This window comes from Lipophrys pholis (assembly GCF_963383615.2).
Source record: "Lipophrys pholis genome assembly, chromosome: 6".
NCBI lineage: Eukaryota > Metazoa > Chordata > Actinopteri > Blenniiformes > Blenniidae > Lipophrys > Lipophrys pholis.
Genome location: NC_137629.1, coordinates 19018542 through 19042566, shown reverse-complemented (window position 1 = coordinate 19042566; position 24025 = coordinate 19018542). Strand labels below are relative to the sequence as shown.

The 24025-nt window shown below is 43.4% G+C and overlaps 1 protein-coding gene across 1 annotated transcript in view; it reads left to right on the top strand.

Moving 5' to 3' along the window:
* Window positions 1-24025, top strand: part of tenm1 (teneurin transmembrane protein 1) — a gene marked incomplete at its 5' end in the record, with an annotated part of 195095 nt that overhangs the window by 137366 nt on the left and 33704 nt on the right. The window contains 2 exons of the mRNA XM_080465661.1: window positions 2441-2673; window positions 23811-23965. Of these exons, the coding sequence (XP_080321787.1) occupies window positions 2441-2673; window positions 23811-23965 (388 nt within the window). The remainder of the gene's footprint in view (window positions 1-2440; window positions 2674-23810; window positions 23966-24025) is intronic.

The following is a 24025-nucleotide window of genomic DNA, read 5'->3' as shown; positions in this document are numbered from 1 at the left end:
AAAATACAGCTGATGAGCGTAGCCGCCTGTCAAAATGCCCCCGACAATTCTGCAGCAAAGGTGTCACTTCTGAGGGATGCTGTGTAAGGATGCAGCTTTTTGGGGAGATTTACACACACATGCTTTATGCTCTTCTCCGCCTCAGCCGGTCCGCACATACAGTTCTACATAAGGTTCCTTATCGCTGGCTGACATGTGGGTACATTTGTGCTGACGAATATATGACTAACGCCATAAAACGTTTGCTCACACAAAAACATCCCGGTGGCTTTATTGTAAACAATAGCAGCGCTCTGCATACTGCAGCTTTTGTAGTGAGCATTATGCAGAAGATGAAGAGAGAGGCAATGACATCGGTTCCTCTTTATTTTCCTATCAAATAAAGCAAATTTGAGTGAGCTTCACAGATGTGGCCAAAAGTGCACCCTTATACCTCACAGGAGTGGTACTTCATTCATTTATATTTATATCCGCACACCAAAGATATGCAGGCATATCTGAATGCTTTGGAACACAAAGGAGCGGGGAAAAAAGAGGAGAATTATGTCTTCTACAAATATGTAAAGGATGACATTATTGATGTGGTTAGATTGTGATGAATAAGGGAATACTGTTGATTTCTTTTTCTTCTTTTTATTTTTCCCGAAGAGTAGAATTTGGTTCAATAAGAAAGACGGGTGTTTTCAGTTTGATAATCAGCTTGTTTGGATCAAGAAAAGAATCGTTGATCTGTTATCTGCTCCCATTTTCATACAAAACCAGGCTTGAGGCTCCAGCGATGTGGATTTGGAGGTTTCCTTACTTCCTTTCCTGGGAGTGTTACTTTAAAAGGTGGCGGCAGGAATAAAAGCACAAATAGGAGACTCTTTGAAATCGAATTACCACAGTGTGGAGTTGCACTATGTTGTCACTTTCTGAAAAGTGAAACTGAGGCTCTTTTAAAAGAGAAACAATAAAAAGGCAAACTGGTGTTTGGTAAAATGCATGTTGAGTCGTGACGGTGACTGTCAGAATGAGTTCCTTTTGGACAGATGAAACAAAACAAGAGCTTTTTGGTTTCTTCACATCGTCTCTGTGTTCACGAGGGAAAGGGGAAAAAAAATTGTAATTCAAAGATAAGGACACCTTTCCCACCTCGAGTATGAGCAGGGAATAATGAAGTGACAAGATAATCAAGCCGTTCTGGGGCGCCACGTATCGCCCGCTATCGGGGAGCTTTTGTGGCGAGTCATGGCTCTTCCAGCCGGACAAGCAATTCAAACATACACGTGCACACGTCCAAGAAACATTGAACTGTTCCGAGGCTGGCCTGCTGCGAGTCCCGATCCTAATCCAACCCCACATCTACTGTATGGAAGGATCCGAGGCACACAGTCGGTGGAGAAAAAGCACCCATCAAACCTGGGTAAAGTGGAGCAGTTTGCTCAAGAAAAGTGGGCCAAACTAGCAGCTGTGGAGGAGTCTCATTAGGAGCTACAGAAAAAGCATCCGATGCCGTGATTGCCTGAAAAGGCGACTCTGCAGAATATTAGGGCATGGGTTCCAGTATTTATCCGTCTGTCATTATTATTCACTGCATTTGATAACAAAAAGGCCTTTCTGTAAAAAAAAAAAAATTTTTAAAATTTAATGAGTCGTTTATATTAAATGCTTTTGTTAAGTTTAACTTTCTATGGAGTAATATGAATATTTCCTTATTAAATGTGCAAGGGGAAATAAATTGGGTCATGTGTGTTTGACCACATCCAACACAGCTGAAAGTTCAAAATTGAAAAACATGGTTTAGGATTATAAAAGATAAAATGTTCCAACTGTACTTATTTTTGTGTAAAAATATCCAAATATCATATTTTGTTATTGTGTTATGCACCGAATCTTCACACTGTGTGCATGCTCTCTATTTTGACATTCTTCATGGCATTTCAAAAAACAGCAGTGAGATTTTCTGGATTACTAATTGCTGGTTTTCAGTAGTGTTTTGGGTATATTTCTCCTTTTTCCCCACTTACATAAAGGCTGAACCTGAATCATTCTTTGTCACGTAAAATTAGCTTGTTGCATAAGCTTGCTATTCAAAGAAGTCGCACATTAGGGACCTATTAGGTACTCACTGGATACTTTCATTACCATATAGGGGCTCCCAAATACATACGCATTTCCTAAGTTAGACCTTAAATTCACTGTTAGTGACTATAGTTTAATATTTAAATTAAAGGACTTTCTGAGCAGCGGCTTACACGTACTATTGGAGTCTGTTTATATGGATTACCTCTTTGTCTTTAAATACATCTACCTTAACAGGTGATCACATTTGGACATGAGTAAGGACAAATATTGTAATTTGGAAACTTATACTCATTATGCAGGTTCACCTTTAGAAATGAAAGTAGAAAAGTAAATCCCTCTGGTCCTGTAATTCATTCTGTTTGTCTTTTCTTAGCACCAGTCCTGCCCATAAGTACTACCTGGCCATGGACCCGATGGGCGAGGTGCTTTACGTGTCTGATACCAGCAGCCGCAGGGTGTACCGGGTGAGGAACCTCGCGCAGCCCAAAGATCCATCTCGCAACCTGGAGGTGGTAGCGGGCACGGGGGAGCAGTGTCTGCCATTTGACCAGAGCCACTGCGGAGAGGGCAGGAAGGCCACGGAGGCTGCTCTCAGCAACCCTCGAGGTAGGATAAAACTAACTCTCTCAGTCAGGCCACAGATACTACACACCGTTGCCTTGAGCATGAATTACATTTATCATCCCTCCCGGCAAATATGTATAGATTTGAGCTGAGTAGTTATGCAAAACTCGGTACACATTGCTCTAGGACTAGGCTTAGGCCTGCTCTGTGAAGGTCAGTGCTTAAGTGTTTAAGCGTTTTATCGCAGCAACATTCGAATTAGAGCCGTCTGCATGTGTTTCACCGCTTCATTCTCAGCAGAGTGCACTATGTTAAGTGTCGCTGTTGAGACTGTCGTGGGACATAGAAACTTCTATTGTGATTTTGCAAAAAAGGCTCTTTGATAACCCTGAAACGGTCTGTGAGACACTCGGCACTTTGAACATCTTTCTCCTGGAAGTGTTGGATTTGAAAAGAGGTGATCCATGTGGGAGGCTGATATCATTTTTTTTATTTTATTTTTTTTTAAACGACACTATTGTCATACCCTTAGAAGAAGGCCTCAGACATTTTACCAAAGTGTTATAACTGTCATTTACCTGTGGCTGGGATTTTGCTTTGCGCAACTACTCCATTCTTGGCCTCGTGTCAGGTCATATTGCTTTCAAATAGTCTGGTTTTCAACATTTCGAATCGTGCGTCAACAGTGAATGATTGGAAAACACTCACAGTTAACTAATGCTCTGTTTTGTCAGACAAAGGATAATTATGGTGCACCTCCCTTGTGATTAAACCTATTGATTAAACGGGTGTTGATGAAGTAAATACATTTTCTGAAGGGCAAGCGCGACTCGAGTATCTCCGTTGTGACGATTACTGCGTACTGTTGACTAAACGGAGACAATAGTTTAAGGCTTTGGGTCTCATAGTTTGAAGAATAGCATATGCACGGTAAGCCTTGAAATATTTCGACATCCCGTGACATTCAGAAGGTGCTTAATTGGTTCAAGGATCCAACTGTGTAATGTCACAAAAACACCCCGTCACATTCCCACCAGTGGCTTGGCTGGCTTTGGTAGATTGATCCAGTCATGCTGGTTTGGGTTTTTTCTCCACCCTGTAATCAGCATTCTAAAATGTAAATTAAATTAACTTGGCAACAGGATCTATTTCCACTGTTCATTTATCCAATTTCAGTCATTGAGGTTGTTTCTGAAAGGTTTAAAAGGCAATAATCCCATCTTTATATAAAAAGAATAACTAAAAAAGGTTGTTTTTTTGTTTTTTTAAAGGTTGGCGCTGTACCTTGAGACCTTTTTTCCACAGTAGAAGCTGTGCCAGGTCACAGTAAGAAAAGGACAGGTGTGACTGATAATACAACTTATAATCAGAGCCACAGTCTATTCAGGTGTTCAAGATCGGGTCCCTGGTATTAGGTGAGTTGATTCACTCTCAGGGTCTGCACTTCAATGGAATAAGGCCATCGTTAATGTTGTGATTTTCACCTGTGCTTTTCTTGCTGTAAACAAGTCACAGTGCCTCTGCAGAGAGAACAGGCTCGGTGTTGTCAGCTTTGTGGCTCTGAAAGGGTAAAAGGTAAATGGTCTGCACTTATATAGTGCATTTTCACCTTTGTGGTCTCCAAGCGCTTTACTATTTCAATCACATTTACCCTACTTACACACACCAGTGACGACGAAGCTGCAAAGCAAGGTGTTTTTCAGCCACTGAGAGCGACTTGGAGCTCTGTGTCCTGCCCAAGGACACTTTGACTCCTCAACACTTTGAAATGAAGTCCATCACCTCGTCAACGGCATTGATTTGTCCCCAAAGTCTAATTTACAGGATTCATGAAAAGGTATGTCAGTGGTTCATCACATCGTGTTTTCTCTCACTTTCACGTTACAGTAAATATAACTCCAGCCTACACACTCTGACACATTCTGCTCTGATTCTCTCTGAGGACATTACCTCGGATTACGAGTCTTACCCTAAACAAACAAGGGTACACACACACACACACACACACACACACACACACACACACACACTATTAACTTATATTGGAGTGAACAGTGAAATCCTTACACACTCTCCTATTAAGTCCCATTAGATGTGGGCACATCGCTTCTCATTTTGAAGCCAGTGGAGTAACTGTGTGAAAGTATGTATTGTCATCTGATATCCAATTAACAATAATAGTATTTGGAAATGTGTTATTCTTTAAGCCTTAACCCAAAAATGAAATGCTTTATATGGTAATTCTAGAGGCTTATTAAGTTGTGCTCTTAGTTTGTTAATGCCCCCCCCCACCTCCCAAAAAAAAAAAAAAGATCCCATTTAATTCATCCTTTGTATTTTAGAGTCTTTTGTAAGTTATCCTTGGTAAATGTTTAATGATCCCCCTTTAACTGGCACACATTTCTCTCTGGCAACAGTTCAATGCTCTCTTACTACACAAACTCAGGAACCATTGCACACTTCACAGTCTGGAGGGATTCTGTTTCTGTAATTTGAAGAAATTGTCACTTAAAGTGGTTAATAACTGGCCACAAGACCGGGACAATTTTTATCTTGTTCATATGCAGTAGGGGGAAATTTGATCTTTGTATTAAAATGACAATAATAGCTCGACTAATAGGGTAAGCATGGCTTCCTCAGGCTTACAGGGGGAAATGGCACTTGTAGGCACTAAACTTAAACCAAAATATGCCTGTCATATTAAGCTTTCCTAATGCAGAGAAGCCGGCGGATTCAGCACCCGTTCCCTCCTAGCTTCAACCCTGTTCAAGCTATTGGAATTAATGCACGTATATTTCAGACATTAAGCCCGGAGTGTCGATTTGAATTGGTTAATCGGTCTCCTCTTACTCATTATCTGACAGGACTGGATTCCAGCAATGCGTCTCCCCGGCTATTGTACCACATCTCTGATTCCTTTGTTCTGCTTCGTCTGTTAGCCAGAACAAGTCGTACTGGTCTCCTCTGACTTCTGTCATCAATAAGGCATTGTCACCCACAGGAAAGCTGGGAATTTTCAGCCCATTGCTCTTGTAAAGTGTTTGTACCATAAGTTCAATTGTCTCAAAGACTGAAATCGTCATGAGCCGACTGATGATAGACACACTATTTATTTTAGTTGCGCTATATTTATTCTTTACATTGTCCACCTACAGTATTATGAAACAATGGCTGCCATTGTACTGGTTTAAATTGGTACAATGGAATCTGTGGCCTCCATTGATGTTGTACAGAAAAGTATAGAGAAATCTCTCTGAGAGTATCTCTTGTGTATGGAAGCACACATAAACATATGGACGCTAATTGACACTAACTTAACTTTCCGTCTGCTTTCTTATTTCTAGTTAAATTAGAGGTTTTCTGTATTTGAAAAAATAAAACTATGTTGTCGACAGCAGATCCATAGACATCTGCAAGCGCTAATTAAAGCCTTTGCAACTGATGCACATGGAACAATTATGCCCTTGCAGTTTATTTTGTCAGCAAAAATTACATAGTGTTTTAATCATGTTAGTTTTACATTGGCACACCTCCCTTCTGCTTTTATCCCAAATCGCACAGATGATATAGAAGCTATACCACTCTCGTGGTCGGGATGAGGTGTAAATTAATAATAAACAAGGATTCAACGACATGCAGTCCTCATGAGAGGAGATTCTATCCTCCGGAACTCAGAGGGCTGATTCTCGGGCTGCTACACAATCAACTGGGTCTGCCGTGTCCTGAGTTTTTCCAAATTACCGTTTGTCTTTGGAGTTATTGTTGTATATATTATCCTCTATAACAGTGTTTGTACTTGCTGACTCCTCCATTCAGCTGGCATCGAAACTAAACATAGTTACTCAGTACACCATCTTGTGGTACAAAGTGGTATTATAAGACTTGGCTAGTTGGTTTTAATTGTTGTATCACTACAGCATGATGTGAAGATATATTCGAGATGTCCTTATTGTTGAGTTTTGTTATTTGTGGATGTTTTAGTCATTGTATTTTCATGCTATCATTGCTGACAGGATTTAACTTGCATACTTCTCACAGCAATTATTCTTTAAACATTTCGATTTTATAGAAACTTGAAATGCTAAGCAGAGGAATAGAGCTTTTTGTCTACATAATATTTGGGACTGGAGGTTCACAGGTTCGGATCCCACAGAGGACTGGTCACCAGTGTGGCTCCTTGAGCAAAGACCCTTGACCGCCATCAGCTCCCATATCGTAGCTGCTCACTGCAACCGAGAAATAGAATGGTTCAATGCAAAACAAGGAATTAAAGTAAGATTAGGTTTAGTTTGGTTTTTAAGATAACCAGATGTAGAAAGTTGAATTTATCCTGAAAACCAAGATAGAAAACAATCACGCCATGTATATTTTTTTTGCAATTCTACAGCCGTAGAACCAAAAATAAATGTAGCTGTCCGAGTCATTCCAGGATTATGCAAAGAATATGCATTTTTTTTTAGGGTGCGCTCGAAGCCTGCTTGACTCCAGCCAATAGGTTGTAGGTTTCAGCCCAACGAAGTCTCACAATTCTCCAGGTTGATTTATTGAGCAAAGCCTTTCACCACACCTGCTCTTTAAATGTTCATTGCTTCAGATTGAGCCATCCACTACATCATTTTCCAGCGAGTCGTCATCAGTGCTCCAGCATGTCACCCCGCAAAAGATTTAAAGAAGCAAAGATTTTACCGGGTATTTTTTGTCGCCATGTCCAGTTCCTGTGGAATCAGACTATTATATGGGTGCCATCATGCACTGTAGTCTGGGAAACCCATAACAAGTCAGGATTGGTTTTGCGTGGGCGGCATTTGCACAGAAAATATGCGCTGCCAGAGAGAGGAAATAATCCGTTTACTGCCCTCGCCAGTCCGCCCACTCACCTCGCCACCTCTTCGTCCCCAGTTCACACAGGAGATTTAGCCACAGGCCTGTCACTCACGGCGACGCCCACGGTCCTCCACGACCCGTCCTGTCAGTCACACTCAGGCAGCCGCACGCAACACCGCCTGACGTCGGAGGCAGGCATCAGCGGGGCGATGTAGGCCCCAATAAGCAAACGTGGCGCTCAAAGTGTCTTCATTCTTCAAATGTCACTGCTTCTAAATGCGGAGTGGCTTCAAATACGATCGCAGGAATTTGAGTTTCATTTCCTCTGTCTTCTGAGTTTACCCAGATATGGCAGAGAGAAAAGATGATGAAAAGAAAACATGAGGAAGATAAGAGGAAAAGATTGGAGATGATTCCTACTATAATTTGACACCTGATCTGAGGATTTTTACTCTCACTATACGTGCCCCTCACACCTCCGGATCTGCTGTACCTCTGCCTTTATACAGTAATAGAATATTCTGTCCCAAGACTCCTCCCTTTCACTCACAGGAAGGTATTTTATACTCTTTGACTCGCTGCGGTTCAGAAACTCTCTTCTGTGGCTAATGTGCTCCGACTAACCAGCTCTTATAAAGGCTCTGGAGATTTCTGCCTGGAGCCCCCTGGTTCCCTGTCATCTGTCTGCCACAGCCCACACTCCTCCCCCTCCTCCGCTCAGCACCCTCTTACCAATGGTAATGAGTGGTAGACTTCACAGAGAAATATCTGTCCTCCTTTTTTGAAGTCGTGCCTCTGTGATTCTCCAGCATTGATCTTGTCTTGTGTCCTCTGGTGAGCCCCTCGCGCCAAATTAGAGCCTTCCCTCTTTTTTTCATTGCTTCTTCCATCTCTTTTACTCACTCCCTCCCACATCATGCCATGTCCTCCCCCCCCCCATCCCATCGATGAATCACCCCTGTGCCCCGGTGTTGACTTAGCCCCGGTGCGGCCTGCTGCGACACACAATATTGTTACAGCGTGGCAAACAGCTGCTAAATAGTAATCCATAATTCTGATTTAGCCTCGAATGTTGCAGCGCTGTTGCCCAAGTTTTTGCTCTCCCCGTAGTGTAAGCTGCAGGGATTATCCTGTGTCCTTCAAACACTCACTTATGAATACAAGATCTGGGGCATTGTTTAGAGTTGGCGCCACATGCGCTATTGCATGCAATTAGCTCGGTAAATAAAAGGGCCTTGCTCCATTTAGGATGGATCCCATGTCTGACATGAAAGAGGCGTCGGTCCCTCGGGAGCCCACAGCCTTGGCTCGCATCTCCAGACTCCTTCTGTTCACAACATCACAACATGAAGGGGAACTTTTTTTTAAAACAATGCACATTATTTGTTGAATAATTCTATGTAAAGAATAATGTGTTGGTTTGGACTCGGGAGCCGAGCGCTACTCTGCTGCTGATTGAGACTTGAGTTGTTGGTGATTGCCGTGCGCCGGTCTTATCTGTCATTTGTCCACTGAGTTCCAGACAGTAAAGCTGGCATCCACAGAGAGAGGTGTGTGCATTTATGCGTTTGCACACAGAGGTTTTGAGCTGCTTGCGGTGTCAGTCGCTCCCCGTGACCCACAGGGGGCAGACTAATGCCCTTATCACAGGCCGACATGCTGCCTTCACATTCCTCCCTCTTTCCCCCGTTGGCCTGCCTCTCTCTCTCTCTCTCTCTCTCTCTCTCCCCACTTCTTTTCTTTTCTGCTTTCTTTTGGGTCTCTCTTTCTCTCTCTTCTCCACAGACAGACACAACACATTTGTCCCTGTCTCACCCAGCCTCCACTGCTGTGAGGCACGCCGTCGGTGCTGAGATAGCGGGGCCGACTTGCCGCAGGACGCCATGGGGTTTGAACCAGTTCAGCTATTAGCATGTTTGGGGAAAAAAATAAAACGGGGTTACAGCCAGGGGGTAAATGAGCTTCACTTGGCCTGTCACTGCTCAGTGACCGTCCTCGGTCCAGACATGAAGGCGTCACGCTGTACTGTATCTTGTCTTGGCTCGTGGTTGGTGTATAAGCTGCTTAGATGAATGAATATCCTCACAGATCGGGTTCTGGTTTCATTTACAGAAATGGCTGAAAACCACAGCTGTGTGCAGAGGAGCGTTTCTCTTTGTCCAATCAGTGTGAGTCAAGCTTTTGCTTTCTGTCAGCAAAGCCCATACTCAAAGCATTAACTCAGCACACACCGGTCCCCTGTCCCGACTGAGGTAGGATTGTAGGACAACTGCTCCACAAAACTACAATCCCGGACAACTCGGCCACTGACAGCATCCTCAGAGGATAACTCATCCACGGATGAGATTTCGGAATGTTTGGGGAGAAAATAAATCCTACATATTATTTTGAATTGATATTTTATATATTTTTCATAAATCTAGTATATGTCCATATATATTTAGGTATCATGTGGCTTTGTTTCTTGCGAAGAAACCCCACCCCCCCATGGCCAAGTTGTCCGTTCACCCTGACGTAGTGGATTCTTGTATACAGTGCTCTCCGTATGCACCTCTCCAATCACTCCATCCTGCATTTCACTTCCTCCTGAAACACTAGTCACCCGCTGCAGGAGGGAAGTTCTGAGATCCCTCCGGGCTGTGTAGTCTCTGTGCCAGCTGCTCTATGTTATAACTTTGGATTAAATATGCCATTGTTATTCTACCTCTGGCTCCCATAGCATTTAGTACAGAGTGATTGTTGCACCTCACAAAATAGAGGGAGCGGGGGAGGGAGGGGATTAAATTGATAGAGCAAAAAAAATAAAAAAATTGAGCTCTGGACTGGGACAGAAAGAGAGCACAGCCGAGAATAAAAATAATATGACATTAATAGAAAAAAATAGAAAACAGAGGGAAAAAAATGGGAACAACAGAGTGAATGAAATGGATGAGGAGAGAGTGAGCGAGGGAGGAGAGCGAGAGAGAGAGAGAGAGAGAGAGAGAGAGAGCTTGGTGTTTTGTGTCTAAATCTTGCTGCTTGCAGCAGTCCCTCACCTCATCTGCATATTAAACTGGCCCTGTGGCTGCCTTCCCTCTCAGAGGGTCAACTATCATTGTTACTGTTGGTTTAAACAGAGCACTACTTCGCAAAACAAGGGCATCTGATAAGTCACGCTGCGTATTTAGCTCCAAGATTCAGCCGGTGTGTGAGCGTGCGCATATGTGTGCGCAGTTTTTAACAGCCCACTCTGTGTTTCATTTCACATTGACCGAGCTTTTGTCTTTGCCCCTGGACATTCTTGCATTAATGATACACACATGAATTAATCACGCAGCAAGGCAAACAGCAGCATACTCTATGATAATGCAAAATAGAGAGCGACGCCATTGGGTCGTGCTATTTCTTCCACAGCTTGTTTTTCTCACCGCCGCGTCCGTGGCAATTAGAAGGATGGCCGAGGTTTGCGGAACAGGCATGCATCACTGAGCAGCCACGATATGAAACTTCTGCCAGACGCTCATTTCTACCCAAACTAATGCAAAGAATATAGCTGCCGGTGGCAAATCCTGAGGGTGGGAGAAACAGCATCGCGCAAAAGCACACAGGTACATCGAGACGGGCTCGGGCAGTGAACATTTTTTTATTCGACTGAAGAAAGAATTGCAGAGATATGGCCCATGTCATGTTTGTATATTTATTGCTGACTTTGTCAGGGCCAAATACTCTGCAGGGTGTGTTTCTGACAGAACTGGAGGAATCGTGGAACTATTCATTCACCACTACAAAACACTGACAGGCCCATTCAAGTGGATTGCACTGTGACAACATTAGAAGGCAAGTTTTGGTAAATAATACATGTGCTTTCACTTCATTGCTCATGTTTTCTTTGAAAATTCCCAGCTGACACATGGTCCTGCAGTCTTGAGCACAGGCTGTACATATAGTGCAATATTGTGTAATACTGTAATCGACACTATGGGGTTGACAAATGTTGTGATGTTCCTCTTTAAGATGAAAGTATGTCATGAAATATTGCTCATTAGAGCGCTGTAACGCATCTTGGTACAGACACAAAGCTGAATTCAAGTCATAGTCTTTTCAATCACTCTTAACATTATGACCTAATGTGTCGGCCTGTGTATGCAAAGAACTGCGGTGCATTATGTATCACTACAGCTTTCGCTCAAACCATAATGAACTCATGTAGCACTTTAAGCTACCGTCGCTCATCAGTTGGATCAGACCACACGGGCCAGACTAGACCAGCAACCAGCATCTCTGAACCTCAGTTGTCCAAAATCTTGCTGCAATTCTCCACTTTTTGATAGATTCTGACCACTGCAGACCTCGGGACACCCCACTAGAGTTTCAGCCGTCACATTTTGGCCTTGTCAAACTTATGACTGTCCTTTTTTTTTTTCCATGCTTCAGCTCAGAGGACAAACTGTTCACTTGCTGCCTGATGGATCCTACCTACATACGGGTGCCATGATAAAGAGAAAATCTATATTTAGTGGTAAGAAAGACAAAATGTGATCTGTGTTACTGCCGTACAAAAGACTTGCATGAAAAGTTTGTAATCCTTGACATCATAATCAAGATAATGCCTCAACAAACAAATGTGGCCACCACCCCAGAGTGCAGCCTTAAGAATTAATCCGTCACGTCATTACAAAGTAGAATCATGCTACTCAGTTTTGGACTGAGATGTAAATTTTAATAGTCACAAATAGACAAATCCGCCTGGTACCACCTTTTAAACGGGTTTGATTATTTGAATCGTGTCTTTATGCGTCTGAATCAAGATTTATTTCATCCAAAATTCTGCTGCAGGAGTCCTGACCATAACCAAGCAAGGGCACCACATCACACCAGTTCTCAGTCGCCGCATTGGCTTTCTGCACTTTGAAGAACAGACCTAGAAATCGTATTACTCGTCTCTAATGCACTAAATGGTCTCGGGTCTAAATACATAATTTACATTTACTCTATAGAAGAACTCAGATCATCTGGAACAGGTTCAGTCAGAGTCTCTTGGATCAAAACCAAGCAAGCTGAAGCTGCCTTCTCTGCTCCTTCCCTCCCGACCTGTGGAGCCAACTTCATCAATGTCATTTTAACAAAAGCTTAAATCATGACTTTACTCCAGCTCAGCAGTCAAGTAGAACTGTGTGTTCTTGTTAGGATCACTTAACATTTTTTTCATTTCTTAGTCTGTTTTTGCTTTTTGAGTGCATATTCTGTAATGTTTTTACATGTTTCATGTCTTGATTCAACCTTTTTTTCTGAATGCACTATCAATGAGCAAAGACAGGCTACACCATAGATAGGTCACCAGTCTATCACAGAGACAGACAAACACTCGTATCCACAGGGATTAACCTGAGGGAGGAAACAAGAGAACCGATACACGCGTGCACAGGAAGAACATGAAAACATCCACATTCATTCTCACTATGATGCTAAAAAAAACACTACACCATCAAGCAGCCCTCTACAAACAGTATCAACCAATCAATACATTCATCTTCTATACCTGCTTCATTCAAAATACCACATAAACGCACCCGTTAAAACAGACAAGCACATTTCACTATATGCTGGTTTTGTTTTCAGTTTGAGAAAAAAATGTAAAATAGATTTATTCTATTTCTCGAGTTAATATAGAAAAGAGTCGTCCTGTCTTTGTTTTTGTCTAACAGCTGCATTAGTTGAAATTTGACATCCTGTGTGTCTTTTTTGTGTGAGCCAAAAACTTACTGGAAAAGTCATTAAAAAATCATCAAAGCACGAGTTCAAATTTGCTGTGATGCATCACAGTTCTGAGCAGCTGAGACAAGCTTCATTTTGCAGGAACTTCATTGTCCACCAGGTAAATGGATAAATCGTGTCCACGGCTGCTTTGACAAATAAATAAAAAAAATCCATTCAATGGAGCCTTCGCCCTGATAACCAGGGGTCAGAAGAGGACTCATGAATATTCCAAGAAGAAACACTGTTCGCCGTCAAGATTCGATAAAAACCAAAGAAAGTTTAGCCGGTCGGCTTGCAGGAGGAGGCAGATTTCTTGAGGACTTGAAAATAAGACTACCTGTAAAATGCCTGCTGTTACCATCATGTAGCGGATAGAACACGGCACAGACTGACAGCTACCTTGTTTGTACTCGGAGTGTGTAGTGTAGCTTCAGAGAGATTACTGAAACTCACTGTGTGTGTAATGAAGCCCTGAGTCAATAACACATGCAGGCTCAAGGCCAAAGGCTGAGCCTGCACGCCAAAGGTGCTCCGCGCCTGTATGTGTGTGAGCAGTGTGCTTGTGCATGCTTGTTTCTGATTGACAGCCCGCAGGTCCCCGGACCGACTCTGCTTCCCATCGAGAAAGGGACAGACAGTTAGTTATAGGCACCTTGTTAAAGCTACGTCAGGTTGACAGCGTCTGCGTGATCATGGGAAATGTGACATGCGCGGGTCTTTAAGTGGCCGGGATGGCCGCTGCTGGCAGCCGGCCTGTCAAAGCCCACCGGGAGCCTGGCAAACTGACAGGAGGAGTGGAGCTTTGCCACTGTGGAGGAATAAATTGCATTTACTGGAGGTGAATGCCCAGCACACGTACAGATGGAAGCATTTGTTGCGGTCACGGGGTTTGGAAGCAGCTCTGATGAGGGGAGAGATAGTCCACTTGTGTCCGCTCAGGGTTTCCTCCACCTTAATTCTTTCAAACGCACTGACAGGAAAGATGAACAAGCAGAGCGACAGTGGCAGGTGTAACTCCGACCCTGGCAGTTCTGCCGAGCCCGCCCGGTGTGAGAGCGAGGGGGTCAGCCGCTGTTTCCAGGGTGGGAAAACACAGCCAGTAATTGTTTACACCTGGGCGCCATCGCCACCTGTTGCTCTCCACAAGACTATTTGTCAGGACTCCATCCAAAGAAGCACTCACGCAGTTCTTTCGGGAAATGTGCACGCAAGGTCTCGAAAAAGGCTGTGAAACAAACGATTTGTGAGTTTAAGAAACCTTTTTGAGAGGTGCCACCGGCTCAGTCACGCTCAGTGCTGGCAAAGTACTCACATCCTTCACTGAAGTGGAGGTTCAAATACGAGTACTGAGTCAACTCTTGTACTTTTAAGCAAAAGTAAGACAGATCAAGTTCTGAAAAGTACTCAAATACATCCATCCATCCATCAATCCATCCATCCATCCATCCATCCATCCATCCATCTATCTTCTCCCGCTTATCCGTTTCCCGGTCGCCGGGGTGGCAGTCTGAGCACTGTCACCCAGATCACATTGCACCGATGAAGAACCTTTACTGCAGGTGGTGAGCCCACAGGAATACTCAAATACATAATAAATATTATTATTTAACTAATGATTGTGACGTACATATTTTGAGTTAACAAGAAGATGTTAAATATTCTATCATGTAAACCAGCGAAGGACCACTGTGACCATTTTGAAGGCCACAAGAATGACAGAAAATAAAGATGCATTGTAATTATTTATTAAAACTTATTTTGTTTACTACTGTATTATTTACAGATTACTTACAATTAGAGGTTGAGAGGCTGTTGAAATGACTCTCTTCCTTTCATGACCTTTGATTAATAAGTTTTGTCCATATCTGATGTGGAAATATAACAAGTTCCATTGTACCCTAACACATGTGCAGGGAGGACATGTAAACTCCACACTGAAAGGCCGGTCCGGGTTACAAACTGTGACATTCTCACTCTGAGGCGAGAGAGAGAGAGAGAGAGTGATACACAATCACAGGATTTTTTCTCTGTTGATAAAGTATTTTATCGGTTATTGGCTGATTGTGATTCTGAGGAGGAAGATTTCTCAGCCACGGAGTGCAGAAGGTGGGGTTTCGTGATGCACCTGAACTCACCACTCACGGCCGTCAGCTGCTGGAGTTCCGCACCACGGAAAGCAGCACAAAACGAGGTCACAAAGAGCAGAAATGTCCCTTTGAGGTCAAGTTTTGGAGAAGCATAGGCGCTGAAAGCAGCATGTATCTAGCCCGTAAAAATCTAAGCGTGTGAAAAAAGTAGCGGCTTATAGTCTCGAAATTACAGTTTTTGAGCAACCCAATAAACGGAAATACTCCAGTTGATTTCGTACAAATATTTCCAGTGGTTGTTATTTTTTTATACACTTTGCTCAATCATCCCAAATTGAGGTTGCCCACTGGCCGACTTCACCCCAAGTGCCACTTGTTTGACATCCTAATACTACAATATAAAACAAATAAGAAGCCAGTTTTAAGAATGTAAGGATTAGGAAGTAATACAGATGCTTCAAAAAGATACAGACACAGTACAAATTGTTTGATAATCCATATATCTCACTGTACAAACTTTGCTTGTACAGATTTGCACTCTATAGTTGTGTGTGCCTCTATATGCTTTTAACATTTCTTTTCCACCATCTGATCCCGAGTCCTCTTTTTGCACACTGCAGAGCATTGCTGGTTTGCTCCAGCGATGGCGTCTTTGGTAATAAGAGCCTCTATTGATAGGCCTCCTTGTGTTTGTTTGATGTTCTAAACAGTGTGACATAATCTGCAGACGCTCCGCACTGATCCAAACCCCTCAGCCTTTCATGGAGCTTTCTAGTCCAAAGCATTTCAATTGCTTTTATAATTGAGTTTGTCTGCAGCCTCTGTGATTGCTTTGGATCTCTCTCTCGCTATCAAACAAGCCAATTACTGCCAAATCGCACATTTTCTGAAAGAAGAAGAAAAAAATGTTTGTTCGCACCAAAATTAGCATGCAACTATTGCAAAAAGAAATATCCTTGCAGTTGTCAGTGTGCTTTGCTGTGTTTTGCCTCGCCATACATGTGCAGCTGAGAGCTATACCAGCTGAAGAAAAAAAGACAACTATCAATAATTAATTAATGCGGGTTAATATGTTAACAAACTTTTAGTGGTTGATAATTAGATGAGCCACAGTGTCTGAATCAGACTTAATTACTAAGTCACTGTCTGTTCTGTGGGGCTTTCATGAATAATTAATTACAAGAAGCATGAATTATTTCAGCTTACCAAAGATCTACCAGAAACACACGCCTGTGCTATTTTGTATTGATTGATGATAAGTGTTTGGAAAAATAAGCGCAAGTGGGAACAGCACTGCGGTTCATCGATGTGCACCGTCAGAGGGACCTGATGCGCAGAGCTGTGGTGCGTGATGGATTGCGGCCTTAACGAAACACATGTAATGTGACGTCTGTTAGGAGTCGGGCAGAATCGAAGGTTCAGTCATATGCACACGCTGGCGCTCACACTGGAGCGTGCACGGTGTCGCTTCGCTGTACCGAGATTGAGTGAGCAGGTTTATTTTCCCCTCTTTTCCAGCGCACATGGCTGACCTCAGTGTCTTCAGAAAGTTCTGTGTGCGTGCGTGTGGGAGTGTGAATTTCTCATCTGCAGACACTCTGATTTATCCACTCTATATTTGCATATGCGCACAATGTGATTAACTGCTATGCCTTATCCCCTCGCCTAGCTACTCCATCGCTCGCTTGCATGCACACGCACCCTCTGCAGCCTGCAACCAGGCGTCGGCATGGGTGCCCGCGCTCCCATGCAATTCCCAGCGTTCACATGCAAACGGTATTTTGCGTTTCTCAAGGAGAGAGGATGAACGACATACCACACGACCAGGTAAAGACTCTTGAAGCAGTGTGTTATTCAGTTTCACTTACAATTGGAGTGGAGCAGTTAGTGAGCCCTGCGGGCTGTCCCCAGCTAATGCGGTTGACTATTTATGGCCGGAGAGCTTCGCTAAGGCCAGTGGTACAGGTAAAACTGTCCGTCTGTCTACATCCACTTGTCACTCACCGACTCACGTGCTTTGTACAGAAATGCCATGGGCCATAATCAGCTCCAGCGAGCATCATTTAGATGCTGTAATAATATGTCAGTCCATATCATTAACACCCACTGAGCCTGTGGATATGGGAGGGCAGTTGGAATGACTTGCACCTCAGGCTGCTGCCAGTGTGTGCGTGCGTGCGTGCATGCGTGCGTGCGTGCGTGCGTGCGTGCGTGCGTGTGTGTGTGCGTGCGTGCGTGCACATATGAACAGTGGCTGTGTGGGTGTATCAAAGTTTTTCTTTATATATGGAACTTTCATACGTACCTTATACTTTTCCCTGCACAAACACCTCCTTTAAAGGAATTTCTTTTCTATAATATGTGCATATTTTACTTAGGCGGATGTTTCACCAGCTGACAGACAACGAGGTGTTTGTTCTCTGTACGGTTTTACAATCCTTCTCGCTTTTCATCTGTACCGTCAGCCCTCTTTTGGCAGCTTTGCTGTCAACGTTTGAAAGGTGAAAATACTGTCGAAGGGAAATCTGAACAATAGCAGCAGGCTGACTTCCTGCGATCTTGAGGGCTCAGGTGTTAGCCGGTTTTGCACAAACACACACATACTGTACATACATACATCATCTCCTCTCGCTGACTGGGCTGTGTACTATTGCTGCTAAAGAAGACACACAATCCACATCTAAAGTTATAATTAGTCTTCTGCACTTGATTTTATTCTCACTTTACACCTTCCCTCACCTCTCTCCTGCACTCTGCTTGCAAAGCCCCTGGTGGCTTCTTCTCTGCAGATAGCTGTAATCAACACTGATGTTCTCTAAGACCCCTCTTCAGCACATTAATCAGATGGGATTGTATTGCAGGGCCACGGGGGGCCGTTATAACTGATATTCTTTTGACAAGGACACAGAACAAAGCGATTCTTTGATTGAGAGTGATTGGCCTGTAATAGTTAATTGAGGCAATTCCTCATCATGCCCCCTTGTCTTATCACCCCCTTTTTTCTTTCTCCCACCTCTTTTGGCACTGTCTGTACTGTTTTCTTTGGCTGTGTTTTCTTCTCAAATCTGAGTTGAATGCGAATAGCGTCACTGTATCACCCTCTGCTTTACTCGGCTCCTCTCGCTCTGTTTTTCCAAGGTCAGTGCAGCTCCGTCTAATTCACTTTGCTTTGATGATAAAATCCAGTCCCAACTTTAGCCAAATGTCCGTCTCCCTCAGGAGTTGAGATTTATCTCAATTACTCCTCCACCGGTGTGTCTGCCAGCTTCTAAACATGAGTATCAGAGTGCCAGGTTCACCCAGGGAGAGACGGTAAATCTTTTGATGTCTTGCGAGTATCCATTGGCTATACGGAAGGGCTGTAAATTCCCCTAACGCAGCGCACAGCTTTATCCACAACAGCAGGAAATCCAGGCTCTGACAAGGAGAATGTGGACTAATCTACTGCCTTTTCAATAAACATGGCGAAATACCCTTAAACAACACATAAACTGGTGTAAATCCTTTCACCAATGCCAAGCAATAACAGCAATCTTTCTTCATTGTTGTGCTTGTGTGAGGATGAATAAGTCAGTGGGGCACCGTATTTATTGTTAATGATAGATTGGGAGCTATTTAGATCCTGCTTGCATGAAGGCAAGACACTAGATTCTGGGGATGCACACTGAGGATGTCATAAAAGGAGGGGAATAATGCAAGGGAGGAAGAGGATTTGGGGTGAAGTCAATGGAACCAAAGTAGGCGAAAAGAAAGAGTAATATCCAGGGACAGAGGTAGAGGAATCAGTATTGAGAGAGAGTCCTGGCTGCCTCGTCATGTCCTTGTGCAGGATTTATGAGCTCTAAGATCAGGGACAGGTTTAGGGTAGCAGTGCTAGGAGGAGGAATGGATGGGAAAGTGAGGAGAAAGCGGGAGGAATGCGAGGACAGCGCTACAACGGGGAGAAAGTGTCGCATTTCAGGCCTAAGTAGAAGAAGGGGCCGTGGGTTGAGACGTTGCTCCCGCATAATGCCAGGTGACAGGAGGAGAAATGGCAGTGCCGAAAGCCACGGAGGGCGGGATAAAAAAAAAAAAATTGGGTTGAGCAGAGAGAAACCGAGGCCAAAGGGTCAAAGGTCGCTGATTTGATAAGCACTCGCGAGATACAGGGCAAGAGCCAGGGTGCGCGCAACACAAGGTAGGCGAAAGGACGAGAGGAGCTAAACAAGGAGAGGGGAAGAGGGAGCAGAAGAAGATCAGGTTAGGGAGGATGGAGAGCAAAGAAAAAGCAAGAGGAGGGGAGGAAAGGTGTAGTTCAAGAGCGAGGAGGGGCCGAAGCTGTGTGGGCGGTGTAATCTGTTTGTGTCAGAGGGATGATGAAGGGTCCAGGAGGGAGAGCTCTGCAGTTCACCTTCTGGCCTCTGGAGGAAACACGCTGACCCTGGCCATCCCCTCTGCTCACCTCTCTTCTCCTGCACCGCTCCACCTGCACGATTTATGACTCGCAGGGTCGGTCCAGGGTTGCTCAGTGTGAGGACAAATCTGGGTTGTCGCTGGGTTCGCGCCCACACGTTGGTATGGAGCTTTTTGCGCGCGTGCACACATTGAACAAAATGACGCGTGAAAAGAGAGGAGGATGATGTGTTACTGAAACCTGAGGGTGGGTGGGGGGGGTTCTATCCCCGGCTCAGAGAGAGAACACAGACACATCCCCACATAAGCCACTATGACAGAGTGTGAAAGGCGGCGAACTGACAAAATCCATAGAAGAATCAAGAAAAAATGTGACAAGATGACTGAACGCAGGAGGACGAGCCGGCGTTGTCCTGCATACCAATGGTGTCGCCCTGTTGTCCGTTTGTACCGTGATGCGCTTCAGTGTGGTCAGACCGCTCGTACAATCTCTTTGAGAAGTTTAATTCTCCTGAGGGCTTGTGTTGGGAAGACAGTGAAATGCTTCAGCAGGCCCATTATGTGGAGAAAGAAAACAAAAAAGTCATTTAAAGACATTACCCCGTGCTCTGGAAATTCCAGACGAGCCTTTCCCACAATTTTCTCTCATTTTACTGCGACACAAATCAATACTTTTATGTATGCAATGTCTTAAATGACTGTCTGCGCTTGTTGTGATGAACCCTCGTCAGTCTCATTTCCAGCTTCAGCAGGCAGTTGCTTTCAGAAAAACCTTTTAAAAAAAACCTCCTTGTTTATCACATCTTCCTCTTCAAAACAGCAGACAAAGGTTTTTGCCCCTACCTCCTACATCCGGGCTAAAGTATCTGTTTTGACGTGGCTCCTTGGATATGAAATGTTTCAACCATTTCATTTGCAACACTGCGCCCCTTAGAAAATACCATCTCTTCATGTAGCTTTGTGAACCCATTTCAAAGCCTGAGCCTTTTCTTGAATTTGTTCATTCAGTTTATGTCATAAATCAATTTAAAATGCAAATCAGATTATACAAGGCACCACTAAGACATGTGAAAATAGGACACCTTGATAAGGTATTCAAAGCTTGGGAATAGTTTAGGCCCAAGGCACAGACAGTTGCACGAGTGTTATCACATTTACGGCAAACAAGACAAACCATGGGGACATGGTGGTGTGTGTGTGCGTGCATGCGTGCGTGTTGGGGCACACTGTTGTCTTGCAGCAATACGTTATAATCCTCGATGCATATCTCCCATGTGGGTTTTCTTGCTCTCACAATCCCAAGTCATGCCTGCGAGGTTAATGAGCTACTTTAAACTGTCTGGAGCTGAATGTGAGTGATTGTCTGTCTCTTGGTGTTGGCTCTGTGATGGACTGACAACCCAAGGTGTGTCTGAGGTCAGCTGGGCGAGGATTAAGGCCGGATGGATGAAAGTTCCAAACTAAATGTTCCGAGAGTTTTCCTTAAATAAAGACGCTGTAATGTCTCAAAGTTTCCTATCAAAGCCCCTTAAGATAAATAAAAAAACCGGGCAAGTCAACACGGTAATATTGAAGTAAATTTTCTTTCTCATTGGCTGGAAACACACGTACAGACTCGTGGGACCGAGGAGCGTGGTCGCTGAACAGTACTTGGATGGGATTGGCTTCATGCCGCCTCTCAACCATTGAGAGCATCGGGGTGTGCCTAATCCTACGTTCAAATCTGCCGGAGTGAACAACACCAACTAGACTGTTTTTCCAATCTGACTGTGTCTTTTGCGGTCAATTTTCTCAAAAATCAGATATGTACCCGATATTTTTCAATGCTTCTGGCTATAATTTCATTGAAATGAGACGGCGTCACAAAGCAGAGATATCAGCGAGGTGATGACAAAATCAATTGGGTTTGTTTTGAGACAAACTACAGACACATAAAAATGTGTTGAAAATGCTTTAAGTTTTGATCATTTTGATTGTGTAAAACTTCTCCAATGGAAGTGAAGGGACTGGAAGCGAAACGAGGACCCATCCAATAATAATGATAAGAAGAATGCTTTTTATTTATAGGCACCTTTCAAGGCTGCCAATGTGACCTTACATTAGAGCGGCTCATAAATACAATAAGACAACAACAGTCTGAATGAAATCAGGCACAATAATCTCTCGTTGGGAAGAAATGTTCTTTCTATGAAGACATGAATTTGATTATTAAAAAACAAAATAATAAAAAAATAAAAAAAAACACTTGCAATTAAACAGCTTCTGCAATTTTGGAGTGATAATAGGGCATGGCACACAGTGAAACTTTGTTGAATATACATTTTTTATCTAGAGTATCGCATGTCCTCAGACTGGTCCTCACACAGATCTGCTTGTTACCTATTGATGCCAAACCCATTATACCATTATACAACTGGAGGTTGACTATTGGACCTCCTCTGATCACACATATGAAATATAATGTGAATAATCATAGAAACAAACATTGGGTTTCACTGAATATTGTTACTGAGCATTAACACATTTAAGTCCAAGTGTATCACTGTCATTCAACACTTACAAATACATTTTTGAATATTGAACATATTCAATATATTAATGCTATCCAAGCAGGCACGTTAAAAAAAAAAGTAACAACAGTGATGTTGTGGACTTCCTGGTCTATGTCCCCGAGGTCACAGCGACCACAAATCCCCTCAACAATAGGAGAGTTTTATATAGTAGTCCTGTTTATTTTGGAATAATTAAACATCTAAGTAATGACAGAAGTCTCCAGAATCATAGAAACAAAACAAATAGATGTTTAGTTTTTTGTGTATTGAGTCTTTTTTCTGTCCGAATAGAAACTTTAGTTGCTGGTGAAAGGAAGATGTTGCATTGGGATTTCTACTGTCTTCACTGCTCCATTACTAAAAGGGAAAAAAACCAGGGTGATCATTGGATTTATTTAATCTGATCAACAGAACCGCTGTACGTCTTTTAGATGAGTCAATGTGATTTCCATAATAACTTAATGCAATGAAGATATATCGTCATAAATATAGCCAAATAGTCAAGGTTTTGCAAATAAGCAGTTAGACGGTAAGTGTGTTTCCGAGATGGATCCATATATGAAATCTTTTATTCCCTTCCCTTCCGTTGTGAGCTCCTTTTCCTTAATACTGTATTGTTGAAAACACCATTTACTTTTATGATTGATTGTGACTTAGTTGAATATGTGGGCTTTATCTCCATAAAGTCCTGTGAGGCATGCTCGAGATAAAGAGCTGTATGCATAAAACTGACGTGACTTTAATGATAAACCATAAACAAAATGCTTTTCTAAATGACACAACAATGAGTCACATGCTCTTGAGCTGGCAGGTAGAAATGCTAAAATATGGCTCTCTGTCACAGACGCCAAGCGAAAGCAGTCGCGGGGAATTGTCGGCTCGCGGTGCGAGAGGTGAGGGTTGAGTCACAGAATATTATTGTGGGGAGAGTTGAGTCAAAGGGCTATTCTCTGTATGGAGATGAGAGAGAGATGAAGGTCGCCCCTCATCCATAACAGATGATTCATAGTCTGCCCTGACCTTTAATACCTGGACTTTCCTCTCCACCTCTCTCCCTCTGTCTCTCCGCGAGCTGTCTGTACGGCAGAGCGCTGCTGCAAGGAGAGTTCAAGTGTGTGCTGTTCATAACAAAATGTGCATGTCGTGTCCATATGTGCTCTGCAAGTGCAGGTAAACAGACAGGCAGCCAGGCAATCACGTGCACGTTTGGAGAGCGGCCCAACATTTATAATGCACATTTGCACAGGAGTCGAATGTCAAAAGTTCACTGCGGCACCCTGCTCACATCTAATGTGACAAATAACTTCTTCCTCTGGTTGCATTGTTCTAATCCCTTTAGTGGCTCTGGAATGGAAATATAATTACATTTCTGTGGTGCACTGCCTTTGATAAGACAGCCACTTGCTGAGCTGAATGTCTAACTGAGTTGGATGCCTCTCCGAAGCTCTCTCCTCTCTCTCCTCTTCCATGTACCTCTTTTTTTTTTTTTTTTTTTTTACATTTTCTTGTTTTTCTCCATTCTTACCCCACTCACTCCGTCTTGTTGTCATCCCCACAAGCTCACTCTGCGCCTCTCTCCTCCGCCCAGGTATTGCAGTGGATAAAAGAGGCGTTGTCTACTTCGTTGATGGCACCACCATTCAGAAGATTAATGAGCGGGGCTTGCTCTCCACCGTGATTGGCTCGAACGGACTGATGTCGACGCAGCCGCTGAGCTGCGACGCGCGCATGGACATCAACCAGGTAAGCTAATAACGCCGCAGACTTTTTTAATAACAAGTAGAAAGCAGAAAGCGTGCTTAT